Source organism: Camelus bactrianus, chromosome 8 (genome assembly GCF_048773025.1).
Source record: "Camelus bactrianus isolate YW-2024 breed Bactrian camel chromosome 8, ASM4877302v1, whole genome shotgun sequence".
Taxonomy (NCBI): Eukaryota; Metazoa; Chordata; class Mammalia; order Artiodactyla; family Camelidae; genus Camelus; species Camelus bactrianus.
Genome location: NC_133546.1, coordinates 59,599,597 through 59,617,300, shown reverse-complemented (window position 1 = coordinate 59,617,300; position 17,704 = coordinate 59,599,597). Strand labels below are relative to the sequence as shown.

At 39.5% G+C, this 17,704-nt stretch overlaps 1 protein-coding gene across 2 annotated transcripts in view; it reads right to left on the bottom strand.

Annotated features, from left to right (window-relative positions):
* The window catches only part of MDN1 (midasin AAA ATPase 1), a 140,073-nt gene that overhangs the window by 44,697 nt on the left and 77,672 nt on the right, over positions 1-17,704 (bottom strand). For both annotated transcript variants that reach the window (XR_012508730.1, XM_074368618.1), the window contains exons 45-61: positions 17,389-17,505; positions 16,255-16,463; positions 15,105-15,253; positions 14,537-14,748; positions 14,008-14,228; positions 13,104-13,217; positions 11,362-11,494; positions 10,228-10,343; positions 9,347-9,480; positions 6,412-6,569; positions 6,092-6,212; positions 5,412-5,622; positions 4,820-5,051; positions 4,368-4,494; positions 3,544-3,714; positions 1,245-1,459; positions 484-871 (exon numbers count right to left, since the gene is read on the bottom strand). Coding sequence is in view for 1 of the 2 variants with exons in the window: in XM_074368618.1 (XP_074224719.1) it covers positions 484-871; positions 1,245-1,459; positions 3,544-3,714; positions 4,368-4,494; positions 4,820-5,051; positions 5,412-5,622; positions 6,092-6,212; positions 6,412-6,569; positions 9,347-9,480; positions 10,228-10,343; positions 11,362-11,494; positions 13,104-13,217; positions 14,008-14,228; positions 14,537-14,748; positions 15,105-15,253; positions 16,255-16,463; positions 17,389-17,505 (3,028 nt within the window). In the remaining variant the exon portion in view is untranslated. The remainder of the gene's footprint in view (positions 1-483; positions 872-1,244; positions 1,460-3,543; positions 3,715-4,367; positions 4,495-4,819; positions 5,052-5,411; positions 5,623-6,091; positions 6,213-6,411; positions 6,570-9,346; positions 9,481-10,227; positions 10,344-11,361; positions 11,495-13,103; positions 13,218-14,007; positions 14,229-14,536; positions 14,749-15,104; positions 15,254-16,254; positions 16,464-17,388; positions 17,506-17,704) is intronic.

Sequence of the window (17,704 nt, the reverse complement as noted above, 5' to 3'; positions counted from 1 at the left end):
CTCATTTATGCCAGTGAACTCCTGAGTCTCTGCTACAGCTGCCTGGCCTTCACCGCAACTAGTAATGTGTACCATATTACCTGAATCTACCTGATTCTTGAGTTTGGGAAAACACACACCAAAAGTTCAAAACCTAAGGAACACTATACCCTGTCTAGAGAAGTCACCCAAATCCAAAGACCTGAAACTTAGCTCAGGTAGAGGGATGTGGATAGTGAGGGATACCACTGGTGTTCTCCTGCCATGCCCTCTGCCCAGGGTGGTCTATTGGCAGACACATCAGAAAAGCCTGAACCTACTCAGAGGAACTGTCAAAGAGGAAAACGCAGCCTTCAGAATACACTCCTGGGAATCCCAAGGCAACTTATGCAAAATCACCCGCTCTGTGGTCTGAGCATCCAAAAGGGAGTAATAGGAGTGATACACTAAGCAAAACCAGGCAGTCAGGGATGCAGCCCTCGCTTCAAACCCGCGCCTCCGTACCTCTTCCTTGGCATACTTGAGCTTGTATTCTCTCTTCACGGCGGGGTCAAAGCGTGCCTGGGGAAGCCAGGTCTGGATCTGGAGCAAGCCAAGGCTCACCCACAGGCTCCCACGGCGGGCTGGCTCAGGCAGGTCCCGCTTACCCTCCCCACCCCCAAACAAGTGGCGCAGGGAGGTGAGCAAGAGGCACAGCAGCTCCTCGGGCAGCTCCTCCTGCCCGGCCATGTCCCCGAGAGTCTGGCCAACATGCTGGAAGGCCTGGCTGTCCCCAAGCAGCAGCTGCTGGCAGTTCTGTAGGTACTCCTGCCGCCGGGGCTCAGGGAGCAGTTCCGCCAGGCCGGCCAGGTGCCGGCACAGCACCAGCCCCTGGAGCTGGGAATCCGTGCGTCTGTGGGGACAGGGAAACACTTAAGGGTTTGCACATCAGCAATCAGCATTCCTTTCCCACACTGTTGTTTTTTCAGAAACTGACAAGACACACTGTACTGCCTATACTTGGAGATCAGTTTCTATTCTCTCTTAATCTTATATGATTTTCTAAGCACCATCCTCTTTGTCACAATATATTTACAACTGACAGAGCAGCTGGCTTGCTTACAGCAGTCTCTGTCATGGGCTGAAAACCTGCTAATCCAGTCCGAAAACACCCTTCCCCCACCCACCAGAACCAGCCATGACAGAAGAAAGTTCTGAAGAAGGTCCCTGCTGCATGCTCTGGAGGAAGGACAAGAGCTTCCCCATCTACCCGGGGGAGGAAATACCTGAACTCTGCTACTGAAGGGACAGCCATGTTGGTCCAAAGCACCGAGTTGATGTCCCGGAGTTGCTGGGCTTTCTCAACCCACTCCCCGAGCGTGACATGCAAGGAGGACAGGACAGGGAGGCCGCTCACATCCCAGGGACTTGCTCTACAGCTGCTGGTCAAGACTTCGAAGCAGCACTTGGAGAAAACGGCTCTACCAAGACTGCCAGGACCCTGATGGATGAAGAGGTATCAAGTAACTTTTAGAAATTAACTAGAAGGTTTCAACAAGCATCCCCGGGGCACCTTAGAGGGAAGAAAGATAATTTTTTAAAGAGGAGATTCGGATTGTGAAGAACAAGTAAACATGAGCCTAAGACAAAGGGGGTGGGATGGGGTCAGGTGAAGGAGGCCTTTGAAGGACCATGGACTCCATTCTCTAGGAATGAGGAGCAGTGGGTACTTCAGGGATGTAGAAGAAAATCCCTCAAACCTAGGCATCAATCAGGAAGACCAATCCTGCAGCAGAGCTGGGGCACACTGCAGGAAGATGAGACTTGGAGGCAGGGAAAAGAGAAGACACACATAAGAGCCAGGGACAAGGTTTGCCAAGCTTGTGCTCCTTGGGCAATTAATCTGGGACACAGGACAGCTGTCCATAGCAAAGGGTTAGGGGGTCAAATACATATGAGAGAAAACACTGACTCTATGCAACTCCTGGGGATCCATAAGGTCTAACAACAAAGGGTTTGAGAGATGTTTTACACTAAAGAAAATCAATTTTGATAGAGCAATGGAACAGAACAGAGTCCAAAAATAAATCCACAGACATCTGTAGGAGTAAGATATTATGACAGAGGGGGTGTTTCGAATGAGATAGAAAGGATGAGGTAAAAACTGGTGTTAATATTGCTTTGGATATACTTGTTTGTATAAAATTTTAAAATTGCATACCCACCTCACAAAACAAGATGAGATTAATGTAAAATTAAAATAAAAACAAAAAAATAGAAAATGTGAGCAAATGATTTTTAACTCTATGGGTAGTGAAGAAGGCTTATTTAAAAAGCATGATAGCAAAGCCAGAAAATAGAAAGGGACTGCCATATATGAGAAGAAAACACTATAAAGCTTCTGTGATATGAGAAAACATCTTCAAACTTGAGACACTAGAAATATATTCTGAACCATACGTTGGGTAAAGGTTTAATGTCTATCATATATAAAGAGATTATCAATAGTAAAATGATGATGATGACCTTTATTTTTAAACAAAATAGGCAATACACATAACTGGAAAATTAAGAGGAAGAAATAAAAATGATCAGTATACATATGTAAAGATGTTCAATCTCATAATAATAATAAAAGGAATACAGATAAAAATGACATTTTCAAAATTATATGACTGGTAATAATTTAAAATGTTAATAACACCTAGTGTGGCCAAGATACAGAAAAGCAGAATATATGCTAAGTGAAATGTGCTCCAGCCCTGAGTCCTCCCTCTCTACCAAGTTTGAAAAGTGAAAAAACAAAACAAAACCAAAAAACTACTTCCCTAGACATTCTGATAATATTTATAAATTTCTTTAAATATGCAGACACTTTGCCCAAGGTTAAATTCCACATCTTGTCACACATTCACAGAAATACTCAGACAAATGGACAAAAGCTTATACAAGGGTAGGCGATACAGGTATGCTTGTTACAGGAGAGGGAGAAGGCAAGAAACTTCAGCTCTTATCGATAAGAAAGTGATTGAATACATTCCAGCACATTAGTACAATGGAATACCTTAAAAAGAACAGGCTGGAATGACAGGTGCAAATTTCCACGACATATTATGTGAACAAAGAAAGTGATCATATTTTTGTTTACATATGTATTTAACATAAAAATATGTTAACAGAAAGATACAGAGCAAAGAGTGGTCATTCTTGGTGAATTCTACATTAGATAAATATATACACATGTATGCATATAAATACACGTATACACATACATTCATATATATGCACATACATATACATGTTTCCATACTGTTTAAAAATCTTATAATTAGAAAAAAAATTTTAATAAAGAAATTTAAAACCTTTTAATGGAAGCTGTTTTTACTTTTATTCAGGGTTTTCCAAATCACTTAAGATGGAATATCTTTTTTGAAGGTACACTTAATTATCATCCTGTAGAAAATAAAGTATTGCAATCACTTACTTAGTCACTACTCTATCCTAGGAATAAATGTTTATTACTAGATCTGTTGTGAAGTTTTTTCCAATGTCACTAAACATTTTTATGATTTTATGCCAACAAACCTTCAATGTGGAGTCCAAAAGGAACTTGGGCATCTCCCTCTGCTGCACATCAGGCAGAGGGCTCCACGTGAGCCAGTACTCTGGATTTGTGGTCACAGTACTGCTCCAGAAAGACATAAACGTGGAATTAAATAACTCGGACCACAAAGAGATCATTTCTTCAGTAGACATCTAGAGATAAAGGAATAATTAGATAAGAGTATTTGATGATTCAATAAATCAACTTAGGTATCTGCCTTGTAAGCCTTGACTAAAACTAACATGTATTTAAAGATGTTATTCCTAACGTTCTGATTTTCTGCCACCCGAGTTATCTTAGTCAAGTCACTTAGCCTATTTATAATTTTATAAAACTAAGATGAGCTCCATTTTTATAAGGCTGCATGAGAAAACATAAATAAAATAATCACACAATTATGTCATCAAAATAGACAAATGAATAAAATACCAAAAAAAATTTAAGATTGTACTAATGAAGTTGTATTAACTACAGTTTACCACTATTCAATGGTTATTCTCCATGGAAGAGTAAAAAAACACTCCATACATTTTCGAGCAAACAACATAAAAATAAGCAAATATTTTAGCCATATTTAACTGGAAACTGAATGGAATGAATTTGTGATAAAAGTTGAGAAATACCCAAGAAATTATTGCAAAAGAATATTCAAAGATCTCCTCTTTGAATCTTACTGCAGAAAGGACTAGAATTTCACAATGTGTAATTTTGAGATTGAATAAAATGTTCTAAAACCAATCTGCCATAGGAAATCTAATTAGCTCATAGTATAAAGAGGTTTTCTTATTTTGATTTTGGTTTTTACCTTTTGATGGTGCTGTAAGGACCAAAGGTCTCGAAGCTCTTGTAGAGCAACTGGCGTGTGCTTAAGACAAAATGTGATGTGATGACTTATCTCCTCATCTATCTGGGGTTGCTGATTTTTGCTGGACCTGTTCCAAAAATAAAGGGTGAGAGAGTGGGCTGTGGGCTCTTATGTAAGGGAAGATGGAACACACAGAACATAGAGTACACTTACTTAAAAATCAGGAAGCAATTTTACTGGAAAAATATCTAATAACTTTTAGAAGTGGGTTCAAAACAGGCAAAGAATCTTCAAGAATTTTTGGCTTTCCAAAATGGCTACTGACCTCCCTCTGCCTCACCGACCAGTTCCCCTCAAGACAAGGCTGTGCTCTGTTTTACATGTAGGATATAAGGAATAACTCAACAAAAAAATAAGTTCCCCCCAAAGAAAAAACCTGAAGGATGGCATACCTTCTCAGACAAGCCCGTGTCATAAAATCAGCTGTCACTTTGTACTGCCAAAGCACAGCCAGGTACTCCATTGCAGGCCACAACTGAACACGCCTGGTGAGCTGGATTAAGGAGGTAAAGTCTGGCTGGGACACGGAGGAAGCTTCATTATGCTTTTTCTCCAGAAAACCAAGTGAAATTCCTTTGGCTTTTAGTTCTAAACACTGAGCATTCACGAGATCCTTTAATTCATCTGAATAAAAAGACACATAGTGGTCAGTGGTCAGGCTCAGATACCCAACAGCCAGTGATGTGACCATGAGCTTAACCTAAGATGAACTTCACCTGAGCCTGAGTTTCTCATCTATTAAATAATGTTATTAAAAAATGTACAATTCCAATGACAGAATAAAATAGTATATGTAAATTAAACAGTATATGTAAAGTTTGGCCTTATGCCCGACACTTATTTAGTGGTTATTAAAGTATACAGAAAAAAAGAAAGATGAGGAAGAAAAGAAAACTTAAAGGAAAAAAATTTTAAACTTATTGGCTACAGGGCAGAGGATATGCTTAGAACGTTGTTAGCTGGCCAGACTCCAGAGAATATTACCCGGGTTGACATCTTCCAGAATGTTAGCTCTGAGGACCAGCCCCCAAGCTTGCAGGAGACTTTTCTTTAATGTCCACTCAGAAGCAGCCACTTGGAGCCGACTAACGTCTTCCCGCCATCCACTCTCCTCAAGGGCAAGCATCCGCTCTCTGATGACAAGGGCTTTGTTAAAGATTCTCAGTTGTGAAAAACACTCCACCACCAGCTTGTCCTGAAACAATAAAACCAGGAGAACCTATTACAGAGAAGAAAAGTGGTTCTTTTTAGCAGCCTATTCATGTCTGAAAAAATTTTAAATATTTCCTTAATGCTTCTACAAAACATACGGTTTATTTACTCCTGTTGCTCTCAGGAGATTTTACAGTAATCAAGTTAGAAGTCTACTTAGGGGTTGGGGCTATAGGTCTGTGGTAGAGGGCATGCTTGGCACGCATGAAGTCCTGGGTTCAATCCCCAGTGCCTCCATTAAGAGGGGAAAAGAAAAGAAGAAGAAACAAATATCTCCTCAGCCTTAATAGTCAAAATGGTAACATTTAACAAATCAGTTAATAGTACTTATTGAACATTTAAGAATTAAGCTTCATAAGCAAGGCTCAGTCTAGCTGAATGGCAGTCCCCAGGTTCCAGAGAACTTCAGAATAAGTCGGATCTTTGTTTACTACAAGCGTCCAAAGTTGTACCTTAAAAGGAAACGGTCGTCCTAGGAACTTCTGCAACTTCTTTACACCAGTGAATCCTCCGGTTGGGCTCCCCAGGCAGTTCTGTATGTGTTCTGAGACGGTCTGAACCTCTTTGTAGTATCTTTAAAGAAGGAGATAAAGGGCAAAAGGGAAGTAAGGAAAGGGGGAAAAGCTGGATAGTCAGTGACATCACTTACATTTTATATTTGATTTACATTCACCAATAGGCCAATGGAACAAACCAAAGTAAAGTAAGAAGAAACAAGTTTCAATTCCAAACCCTCCTCTCTTTAACATCAGTACTGTAGATGTTGTCTTACTTGTCTTCATGGTTCATCAGGAGTTGGGGGATCTGACGGACCACATGTTTTAAAACCCAGTGCCAGTGAAGGGCAAGCAGGGCCAGGCCTGGGGCATCCACTTTTACTGAGTCAGCCACACTCCAAAATCGGTCCCGCCACCGCACAGAACCCAAGATCTAAAAACAAAGTAAACCAAAACTGTTCACAAACATCTCCTCGTTAAAGGCACAAAACGCAGACTTCAATTGTTAATCAATACTCAACATGCTAAAGGTCTAGCATTCAACTGGAATATTTTTAGGGATATTAAGGCAGTCTGAGAAGAGAAAGATCTTTCCTCCTATTACTTGGCATTCAGAGGTATTAGAGAAAAATAAATTATTGGGTCATGTGTAAGTGTACATGCAATGTTATAAGAAAATGCCAACTCATTTTACAAAGCACCTGTAACCACTTGATATTCCAACCAGCAGGGTAGGCGAGTTCATGTTCCACTTCCTTGCCAATACTTGCTGCTGTTGGCAATTTTAATTTTAGCCATTCAGGTGGGTGGCACCTCATTATGGTTTCAATTTACATCTCCTTGATAGTTAATGATGTTGCATTTTTCACGTTTTTACTGGGCATTCATAAATCTTCTGAGATGCATCTATTCAAATTCTCTAGCCCATTTTTTAAATTGGGCTATCTTATTACTTGTTTATATGAGTTGAAAACAGTTTCTCCCAGTGCTTTCATTCTTAAAGTTGTTAACAACAGAAGTTTTTAATTTTGACAAAATTTAGTTCATCAGTTTTTTTCTTTTATGAAGAATGCTCTGAAATCTTTGCCTATCCTCAGGATGTTAATATTTTCTCCTATGTTTTTTCAGACGATTCATAATTTTAGCTTTTAGATATGAGTCTAGGATCCATTTTGAGGTAAATTTGATATATAACATAAGGAGGAGGTAAAGGCTCATTTTTAGTTTACTGTGTGGATATCTATTTGTTCATTATTTGTTGAATGAACGGTTTTCCCCATTGAATTATCCTTGCATATTTGCACCCCCGAAACAAAAAAATTAACTGACCATGTGGGTGAGGGTCTATTTCTGAATTCTTTTCTTTGTTTCATTGGTCTATGTGTCTACCCTTATGACAATAACCGTTCTTTTCATTAATGTAGCTTTTTAATGCAAATCAGGTATTCTGAGTCTCTAACACCGCTGCTCTTCTAATTATGTATTTTGCAGTAAAGTAATCTCAAGATTGGGTGATTCCTTTCAGGTTTTATGATGTCAAAGCTATTTTCATAATGGTATCACATTGTATGCCTTTTTCACTATGTTGACATTTGCACTGATGGTACAAAAAAAAAAACCCCGGCAAACTATGATTGGGTATCCAGCAAACACCATACAGAAAATGAATGTGGTGAATCTGCCAGTTCAGGAAAAACATGAGGGTATTTGTTGCTGATAATAAAATTCAAACTTTCAAGCAAAACCTAGAACTTTGAAAAACTAAGAGCATGACAACATCCCAATGCTTAAAGATTCTGATGAGGTTTGTGGTAATTTTTCATGAATGTGACTTTTAAAAATTTATTTATATTGAAAAATGAAATGTGTCAACATTCACAGGATCTGATATTTCAGTGAATAATATTTTCCAAATTACCAATACATGAGCTACAAATACATGAAAGTATAAAAGTCCATCCAAAGTGCAGGCCAAATCAATGAATTTTAACACATGGCAAGTTCAGTGATGTTTTTTCAGATTCTGCAGTACAAGCTATCTTTACAAAACTACCACTTGTCAAGTTGTGGTACAGGATCAAAGAAAAGTATTCACAATTATATGAAATGTTTATTTAAATACTCCTACCTTTCCAACCTCTTAACCATATGAAAAGAGGCCAGTTTTTCTTCACAAACTTCAACCCATACAACATATTGTAAGAGACTGAATGCAGAAATAGGTGTGAGAATCCAGCTTTCTTCTGTTAAGCTGGACATTAAAGAGACTTGCACAAATGTAAAACAGTTCCACTCTTCTTACTAATATTTGTTTTGAAAAACAGTTGCTTTTCATTAAAATGGCTATTCATATTAACATAAAATGGATTTGCTGTGTTTGTAAACAGATTAATAAATATTTTTTACATTTCTCTGATTTATTTCATACTGTAGTAAATACGGATACATGTAACCACATAAACAAAAGTTCTTTGAGGTCCTTGGTAACTTTTATGATTATAAGGGGGACTAAAAAGTTTAAGATCTACAATTCTAGTTTACCAGAATTACTGGAATAATCTGGATTCAAACCTAATTTAATCCATGTGACAATCATGTCTAAGAAGGCTTAAGTGAATTAAAATAACTGTTAAAATACCAATGTTTTTCACCAGGTGGATGCATTGTAGTTGTAGTACATATATTCAATGGAATATTACTTTGCAATAAAAAGGAACAAATTCTTGATACATAAAACAATATGGGTGTGTCCGAAAATAACAATTTTGAGGAAAAGTAGCCAAATAGAAAAATATATAAATAAATTGCTAGAAGATGCAACTGATCAGTATTCACAGAAAGCAGATCAATGGATACCTAGTTGGAGATGGCGGCAGGAAAAAGAAAGTGAAAGCAAAAGAACGAGAGGAAAAGTTTCAGGGTGATGGATATGTTCACTGTCATGACTGTGGTGATGGTATCACAGAGGAATATGTGTCAAAACATAAAATTGTACACTTAAAATATATGCAATTATTGTATGTCAATTAAGCCCCCATAAAGCTTTAAAATATACATAAATATTTATATCTCCTAAGAACAGTTAAGTTTCTCAATTAATATTGGAGATAGATATGTATATATAAAACAACACTGAAATTAGTCTTGCCTCTAAGAATCTTTGTGTCAAGAAATGTGTTGTTTGAAATAAAAACAGGTACATCTCCTCACCTTGTTGACACTGGCATCAGACACCATCCCCTGGGAGGACTGTACCCAGAGCATGACTAGTGCATCACAAAGTTCAAAAAAAGCAGCAAGATTGACCACGATTTCATGAGGCAGGCTGTGATAGCTCTCTGGATCTTAGAGTTGGTATAAATGAAATAAGAACATTCAATCATATTTAAATTAATCTCTGGACATTTAAAAAATCCACACTAATCTATAACTTAATGTTATTCTCAATATAAAAATCAAAATCAAAAGCAATTCTTTGCCTATTGTTACTAAAGTTAGCAAATTAGGCATATATACCCAGGGCTATTCATAACATCTTAGTGAAAAAAAGCATTTGTTCAAATACAAAACAAACTAAGTATATATATGAGTGGATGGATAGATAACACAGTTATAAGAGGATATAAACGAATCTACTATTATCAGTAGCTGCTGCAAGAGTAGACTTTTTCAATTTCTATGCTTCTATATAGTTTGACTATTTTCCAAGAAATACAGTCTTTTCAATTTTAAAAAATAAAGGAGAGAGGAAGAAAGACCCTATAACTAAATGCTTATGAGCTTGTACTTTTTGAACCAGACCTACATTTGAACTTCTAGCTCTGCTATAGGCTGCAGATGTGACCTTGAGCATCTCTGTGCCTCCTTCTCCTCGAGACCTACCTCACATGGTTGCTACAAAAGGGAAATGAGATCAAGAACATGTAAAAAGCATCTAGTCATTAATACTGAATCAGGGAGCATGTTTAAAGTCAGGCCAGCAAATCAAAAGGAATCAGTAACATGGCAGCAGCTGCTGAATCTCTCTCTCACCTTCCGCAATGTTATATAAACAGAGGCAAAACTCAAGAAACTAAAGGTAATGGTCTTACCTTTATGGAATTCAAAGGACATTCTCAAAACACTATTTCTCAACTTTCTGCCACCAACAGAAATCAAATTTGCTTCAGTAAAAATCCGCTTTTCCCGGTCAAGATAAATGATTGTCCTGAAATGAGATTTCATAACATAACAAATAGTTAACAGTTAATAATACTTACCACTCCTCTACCCGCTGAATCCTGAGGCCCCCTGGAACATCAGTCTCCCTCAACCTGCCATTCCCTCCCCCCCACCTCCGTAAATTCTGGACTAGAGAAGAGAGATGGAGGTGAGAGGGCTGCCAGCCCAGCTCGGGGAGGAAGACAGAAGGCTCAGGAGACTGCAGGCCCCACTGTGTGGCTCTGCTGTGGTCTGATGAACAGCACTGTGAACTCTTAAAACTGGCCACCACACACCTAATCTGCAGTGCTAGGAGAGGAATAAGGGGGAGCTGCTGCGAGCAGGGACAAAGGGGCCTTTAAGATGCTACTACACGTCACGCGTGAGTTCACTTTGTGAAAATTCATTCAAACGATGTATACTCATTAGTGCACTTTTCTGTAAAGGACATTATACTCTATTACAAAATTATTTTTTAAAATGTATTACACTGACGACCAATTAAAAAATATTACTGATAATTACATTAAAGAGTGATGAAAGACAAGCTTATATATATAACAATTATGTAAATTTTTACTGTGAGTGTGTATGTCTGTCTCCAGCATTTGATGGGCCAGGAGGAGAGGACATGTGAGAGAACAAGCAGGTGAAAATGCAAGGAGCTGCTGGCAATCACACAGAAAACAGTGGAAACACGACTATCCCATAATAAAGGATGAGCCATAAAATAAACCCCACCACTAGTGCTTCATCGATGTATCTATTAAAGCACTCTATTAAATTATTAAGGCCCTGCCACATTCACAGGTACTTTGACATCACAGTCAGTGACTTCACTGTGCACGGAGCGTGAAGGAGAGGTGGTGATGAAAGCAATCACATCTAACACCCACAGATTTTCTCAGGTTCATAAAATTAAACCACGTATAAATTAGACTTGACAGAGTCTTGGGAACAGGTAACCTGTGAAGCCACAGTGTACAGTGAGGCAAATGGTGCCCAGAACAGCAGGCTTCACCTACTTGTTTGCAACAGACTCTAAAAGGGCAAAGAGCTGCTCAGGCTGGTCCGTTTGTGGGTCAAAGTCCATCGAATTTCTAATGATGTCCAAAGCCTGTATATTCCATCGGGGGTCCAGAGGGATCACAAATTCATCTGGTTTAAAAAACAAAATAAAAAGTAGAATTTTGGAGTTAAAACACCTTGCGCAGCAAATTTCAGTTGAGGATTTTCATTGTTTTACTTTGATCATATTGAGTCCACATGGGGAAGAGGTGGAACAGGGAAATGGCTTCAGGCCATGACATTAGAAAAAGTAGGATTCAACAGCTTTTACACTATTTCCTTTCTAAAAGCAAATTCTTCTAGTCTTGAAAATTCATTCCACTGTAGGATATAAGGTTTAACTTCTGCTAGGACATAAACACTCCAACCAAATGCATTCACTAGCTCCATCTCACTACTGGTTAGAAAAGAATGGACTTATTTAACCAATCTTTCACCATTAACCACAAAACACAAAAAACAAAACAAAACCTACCTTACATGGCAGAAAATGAATGAACACATCACATTATTTGTGTTCAAGAAGAAAAACAACTCAAGATTATTTCGCTTGCTCACTGCTTATAAAGCCATTTCTTTATAATCATAGGATGGGGCTATTGCCACCTCTTGCTCCTTCGGCTCAAACTTGGTATCTCTACTGTAAAGCAGCAGTGACTGGACTCTGAGCCGCTCCAGGGGTTGAGAACCCAGAGGAAGGAGGTAAGACAAAACGATGGCAACATCAATTTGAAGGTGGCTGGGTTGGATGGGTCAGTGGAGCACTTCAAGTTTTAAAAGTATTCACCATAGAGCAGACGAACAAATGCCTACTGTGAACAGCAAGACACATCTGGGGAACCCATATTCCAAAGTCCAACAAGACTATACACTCCAGAGCTACACAACTGAAAAGGGGAAGGGGGAATGAGTGAATATGTGCCAACAGCGCGCAAGCCATGTCTGCCACAAAGGGGACCTGCTCCTCTACCCTAGAACTGTGTTCCCAAGGACCAAAGTCATAGTCCAGTTCAGCCACGATCTGACCACTACAGAAGTTCTCTCTGTTGTTTGACTTCTGCTCAACCATTTGCCCCATTACTTTTAGCACACATAAGATAATCACAAGTATACATAAGATTATAATTATATAAACATAAGGTTTAGCACAAAAGCATCCTGTATATTTTTGTTTTCAAAACCAAATGGCTAACAGTATGCTTTCATCAATATCAGATGAAGATTGAGAAATTCTGAATACCTCATTTGATTAGGTAGCTTGGATGGCTATACTTTTTATCACAATGGTTTTGATTTGTAACTTTGTATTTAAGGCTTTTTACAACTTCATCATTATGGTTTTCTGTTTTCTGAAGAAACTGATCTGGTATTGTTTTCCCTTCAACTCAAAATAGCCCACAGTTTAAAATGCCTTCTGTTAACAGTACTAATAAATCACAGACTATCGTCAGTGGAAGGTGCTCCAAACAAATTTAATTCCCCTATTTTTCAAAGTTTTCCGATTACTGTGCTCTTCCCACTACACTGTATCATCCTCTTTCAGAAACTGAAGGATGCATAGTTTTAAAAATAGTAGCAGAATTCATATTTGGATACTGTTTGCTACAAGCGGGAGCTCTGACAGATCTTTTTGCCATGAACTCAATGGACAAGTTTCCTAAACAGTGCTGAGAGCCAGAAATCAAGTCAGGTGCAGTACCTGTTACATTTGGTTGTAATATTTTGATGACATTACTGACCCCAGATGAGAGAGAATTTGAGTAAAAATTCCTAAGAGATGCAGCACTGGCTTCCAAATGAATCTGTATTGACTCTGTAAGGAAAGGAGAAGCAAATGTTAGCACCTAAAGCAGTGAAAACTTACTGCAAGGACAAAAATGTTCTACTGCTGCACTGTTGGGGCAACCACTTCACATGTTACAGTTTAGTAGCCACCCGTGGCTAGTTGCTATCACAGAGGACAACACAGATGAGAATATTTATACAATCTCTCTCTACATATATTTAGACATCAAAAATACCACACAGTAATATACACATTCATTGGCTCATCTACAAGATCTACCAATAAATTCCACATCCTGCACTTTACAACTTATACAATGTTGTACCTGTTGCGTTTGCCGCTTAGAATGAAAAAAGGACAATGAAATTAAGCATGACCACTTACAGCACTGGAACTAAAATAAGATTAGAATCTTACGCACTTTTGTGGAAGTGAATTTACCAAAAGCAACCCTTTCCCAAATAAAATAGGTGAGCAACCGAATTAACATAGCAAAAAGAAAAGAAAAAAGTATTATGTTCAAAAACTTGAAAAGTAACACAATATAGCACATTTTCCTTTTGGAATAGAAAGCTGGATGGATCCTGAAATGCTAAGGGTTACACAGGAAAAAGTTTCTCTCAAGGAACAACTAAGGGCAGACGTGTTCCTTACATGTTTTAAAAGCTACATAAACAGTAATGCTAAGTCATAAATACCCTGCTAGGAGCTCTCCCAGATATAATTTTAATAGTGTAGTCACACAATTGCTGAGTTACTGAAGCAGAGTTAGTGTACATAAATTCCCTCATTATACAAATGAAGCTTCTCTACTCACCAAGCCCCTGTGGCATATTTTTGGCTAAATGATAAAGCCATTTAACTCTGAGCATCCAGTCTTGATTGGTTGCTCTTTCTATGAGCAATTTAACAGCCATGGCCAGAGCATCTGGTTCATCGATCCAGCAAGTATCCATTTCAACTGAACTGAACTTCAAGCTCTCCGGGTGGGAGGACTGCATAATTTTCTCTAAATCTGGTAAAGTAAGAGCCTGAATCCTGAAATGTATTGCAATAGGCAAAGTCAGTACTAGAATAAACTTTCAAAGAAACTAGAAAATAACCTTACAAATAATGTACCAAAGAGGCTGATGGGGAAAATGCGAGTCCCCTCCAAAGGGGGACAATTAAAACATCTACCTTCATTGTGATCAATAGGGAGCAATAAAATATCACAATAAAAAGCAAGCTATGTGGAAAATAACCAAATAACATTCTGGTCAAATATACTGGGTCATGATCATTATAATTAAAAAAAAGAAGAAGAGAAAAGAAAAGAAGACACGCAAGCCCATGGCTCCACTAACCTTGCCCAGCTGCTTGTTTTCATGCTCAGTCTGTTGAGACAATATGCTAAGATCTGCCCATCGCTTCGGACTTTAGAAAGGTGAGAATCTTCTGTAGCAAACAGAGCCGAGGGCAGAGAATCTGGCCACAGCCCCATGGCAAGAATGGAGCTACCCCAGGTTTCATGTGCTCGCAGAGAAGAAACGTGTTTCTCCAATAAAGCCTGCACAAGCTGGGAGGAGATAAAAACACACGGTGCACAGGCACAGGGATGTAAGTGCTATTACCACAAAGCTAGCACAGCAACAGCAGTTTTCTAGGCCGCTTGTGATTATCTCACAACACTCACATTCCTCAGTGTACAACTTTACAAACTATACTTCACTTTTTCTGCCGAGAGGCAAGTTTCAAGGGATATTTATATTTTACATCGATGCTATTTTCTGGAAAAAGTGCCTGGATACCAGATCCCTGTTACAGCATAACTGCAGTGGTCAACTCTTAGGTCATTAAAGTTGATACCAGTAGACTGTCCTCCTACTAAGGGTAGTGTTATGATTAGAAAGCTGTATGAACACTCCACAGTACCTGCTGGTTGGCTGGTGAGTGCTGGGAGCGGACATAGGCCTCCCAGCATGCTTCCGAAAAGGCTCTGTCCAAGCTCAGCCCTCGCTGTAGGTACTGCACGATGAGTACGGTTGTCTGAATCAGAGTTGACACAGAGGATGCTGGAGAACCTAGAAAGAAGAAATAGCGCCATCTGTGAGCAACAGGTTCTGCAAAATTTCCAACGAAAATGGACAAATGTCATCTTCACATCATACCTCCACTCAAATCCACCCAGACACTTATTTTAGGAAGGCTTCTAAGTGGACTCCAGGGTCTCACTATCACTCAGTGAGCTTGTGGGAACAGTCGTATCCCTTCCCTCCTACCTTGCCTCGCTCCCCTCTCTCTCTGGCTGTCAGCAGCATATAATGTGGAAGTGACCAGATGACTCACTTACAAATGTGATACAGCCTGGCCATGTTATACCCTTGATTTAAAGCTGACATACACTACAGGTGACAAAATGAGCATGGTGCCAAAAAGAACCATGGGCTATGAAATGTAACAGACCTACTTTCAAATCCCAGCTGTCATTATTAACTGTTTGGCTTTGACAAGTTACCCAGCTTCTCTGAGCCTTATCTGTAAAATGGAAACATGCACGCCTTGCAAAACTAATGTGAGGACTAAATGAGCAGCCAACATTGTACCTAACACAGAGTAGTTCCTTAATAAGTAATTTTTCATTATTATTATTGCTACTTATTACTGCTTCCTTGTATATTTGGACATTTAGAAGAAGAACACCTGTCTGTTTTCAACAATTCAAAGTTCCCTCTTTATTCAACTTTCAGGACATTCAGTGATGACCCTGAAGACATGTGGGACAAGTTGCACCAATCTCAGTGCCAAAAACAGTATTCCTCGGAGTGTGGGCCTCTGATTACATGCATCAGAATTACCAAGGAAGCTTTTTTTAACATACTGACTCCTGTGCCTCACTCAGATCTGCTGAACCCTATCTCTTGGGGGGAAGAAGGGTACCAGCACATGTTTTTACAGGCTTTCTTGGTAATTTCTATTTCTATGTATGCTAAATGTAAGGACTCCTAGGCTAGCAGTCAAATGGAGTAACATGAATTTCCAGAGGAATAAAACGCTGCAGAAGTCTAGAAGTCAAGCACCTTACCTACAACAGCACTTCGGGTCTCTGTGTGCAAAGCCAAGAGGGTGTCACACACGCTGTCCCCCACCAACCCAAGGCTGTGCAGTAGAACTTTCAAATCCAGGGCATCTGGGATGCTCCTGTCTCCTTCTCCTGGAATGTAGATTTCAAGTCCACGATTCCTCATAGCTCGAGATATTTCTCCATGAACAGGATCCATTGAGAGAAAAAGCCTAGGAGTATAGCAATTCAAAGGAAAAAAATTAAAACCTCAGTGCAAATAATGGTGCAGCTCAGCAACAACTGGTGAGGGCAGATCTCATGTGGCTCACTCATCCTCAGGGAGATTAAAGGAGACACCACTAACTCAACTCACAAACGCTACTTTCAACTGTATTCTGCTCTCCAGTTCCAAAATGCATCAATACAGCAAGTCAGTTTCCCTAGACCTACTTTCTTAAGGAACTAAGTATTGTATATCCAGTGCTCCTTTAGTACTGAGAACTAAAATTCTTACTTTCAGATTATCCCCCAAATCAGGCAGTGCTAATTCATCATTCTAACTCACCTACAGAAAGCAGAAAAGGGAACAGTGTATTCTCCAAAACACTTAGTGTCATAAGTTCACTATCCATCAACTTCTCCACCTGGCTACCTGACATCTCACACTTGCCTTCAAAACTAAACAGCTGATACCTGCTGGCCTGTCCCACACCAAATCTGCTCCTTTGCCAGTCTTCCCTTTCTCAATGAATGGCATCCCATTTACCCAAGTACTCAAGCCAAAAACTTAGATGCCATCCTTGCTTTCTCTTTTTCTCAATCTGCAAGGCCATCAGCAACTCCCACTGACCTGACTGCTCTAAGCTATCTTGTCTGAACTGCTGCAAAAGGCTTGAAACTGGTATCCCTGCTTCCACCCTTCACCACCAACCCAAGGCAGAGTTTCATCTTTCTTATTTACTGCTGTGCCCAAGAGCCTTCCAGCACCTAGAAAACAGCAGAGCCTCAGTATTTGTTAACCAAAATCAATGAATGGATGGATAAACATGCTCATGACTGTGTACAAATATGGTATATAAGACGGCCATACTCAGTGTCCACCTCTGATATTAAAGCTGTCAGATTCTTGGGCAGAAACTTAAGAGGCATAAATACCTGAAATTTGGATTTGGTGTTATGGTGGGAGTGGATCCATCAATCATTCCTCTCTCACTAATAGTGAGGACACCTCCAGGTTCAAGCAAAGCGTTCAAACGATCCAGCACCGATGGGCTGCACAGAGAGAATCCAAGACCAGATGACGAGCTGCAGTGACTCCACGTTCCAAGCACAGGCCTTCCACTGCTCCTGACCCATGTCTTCCGTTCAGCACAGATCACACTTCCATACAGAACTGTGATCTCTTTCCCCATCAGTTCCCCTTTTCACTCCCCAAGGCACAGTCCAGAGATTCATACATGGTAAATACACA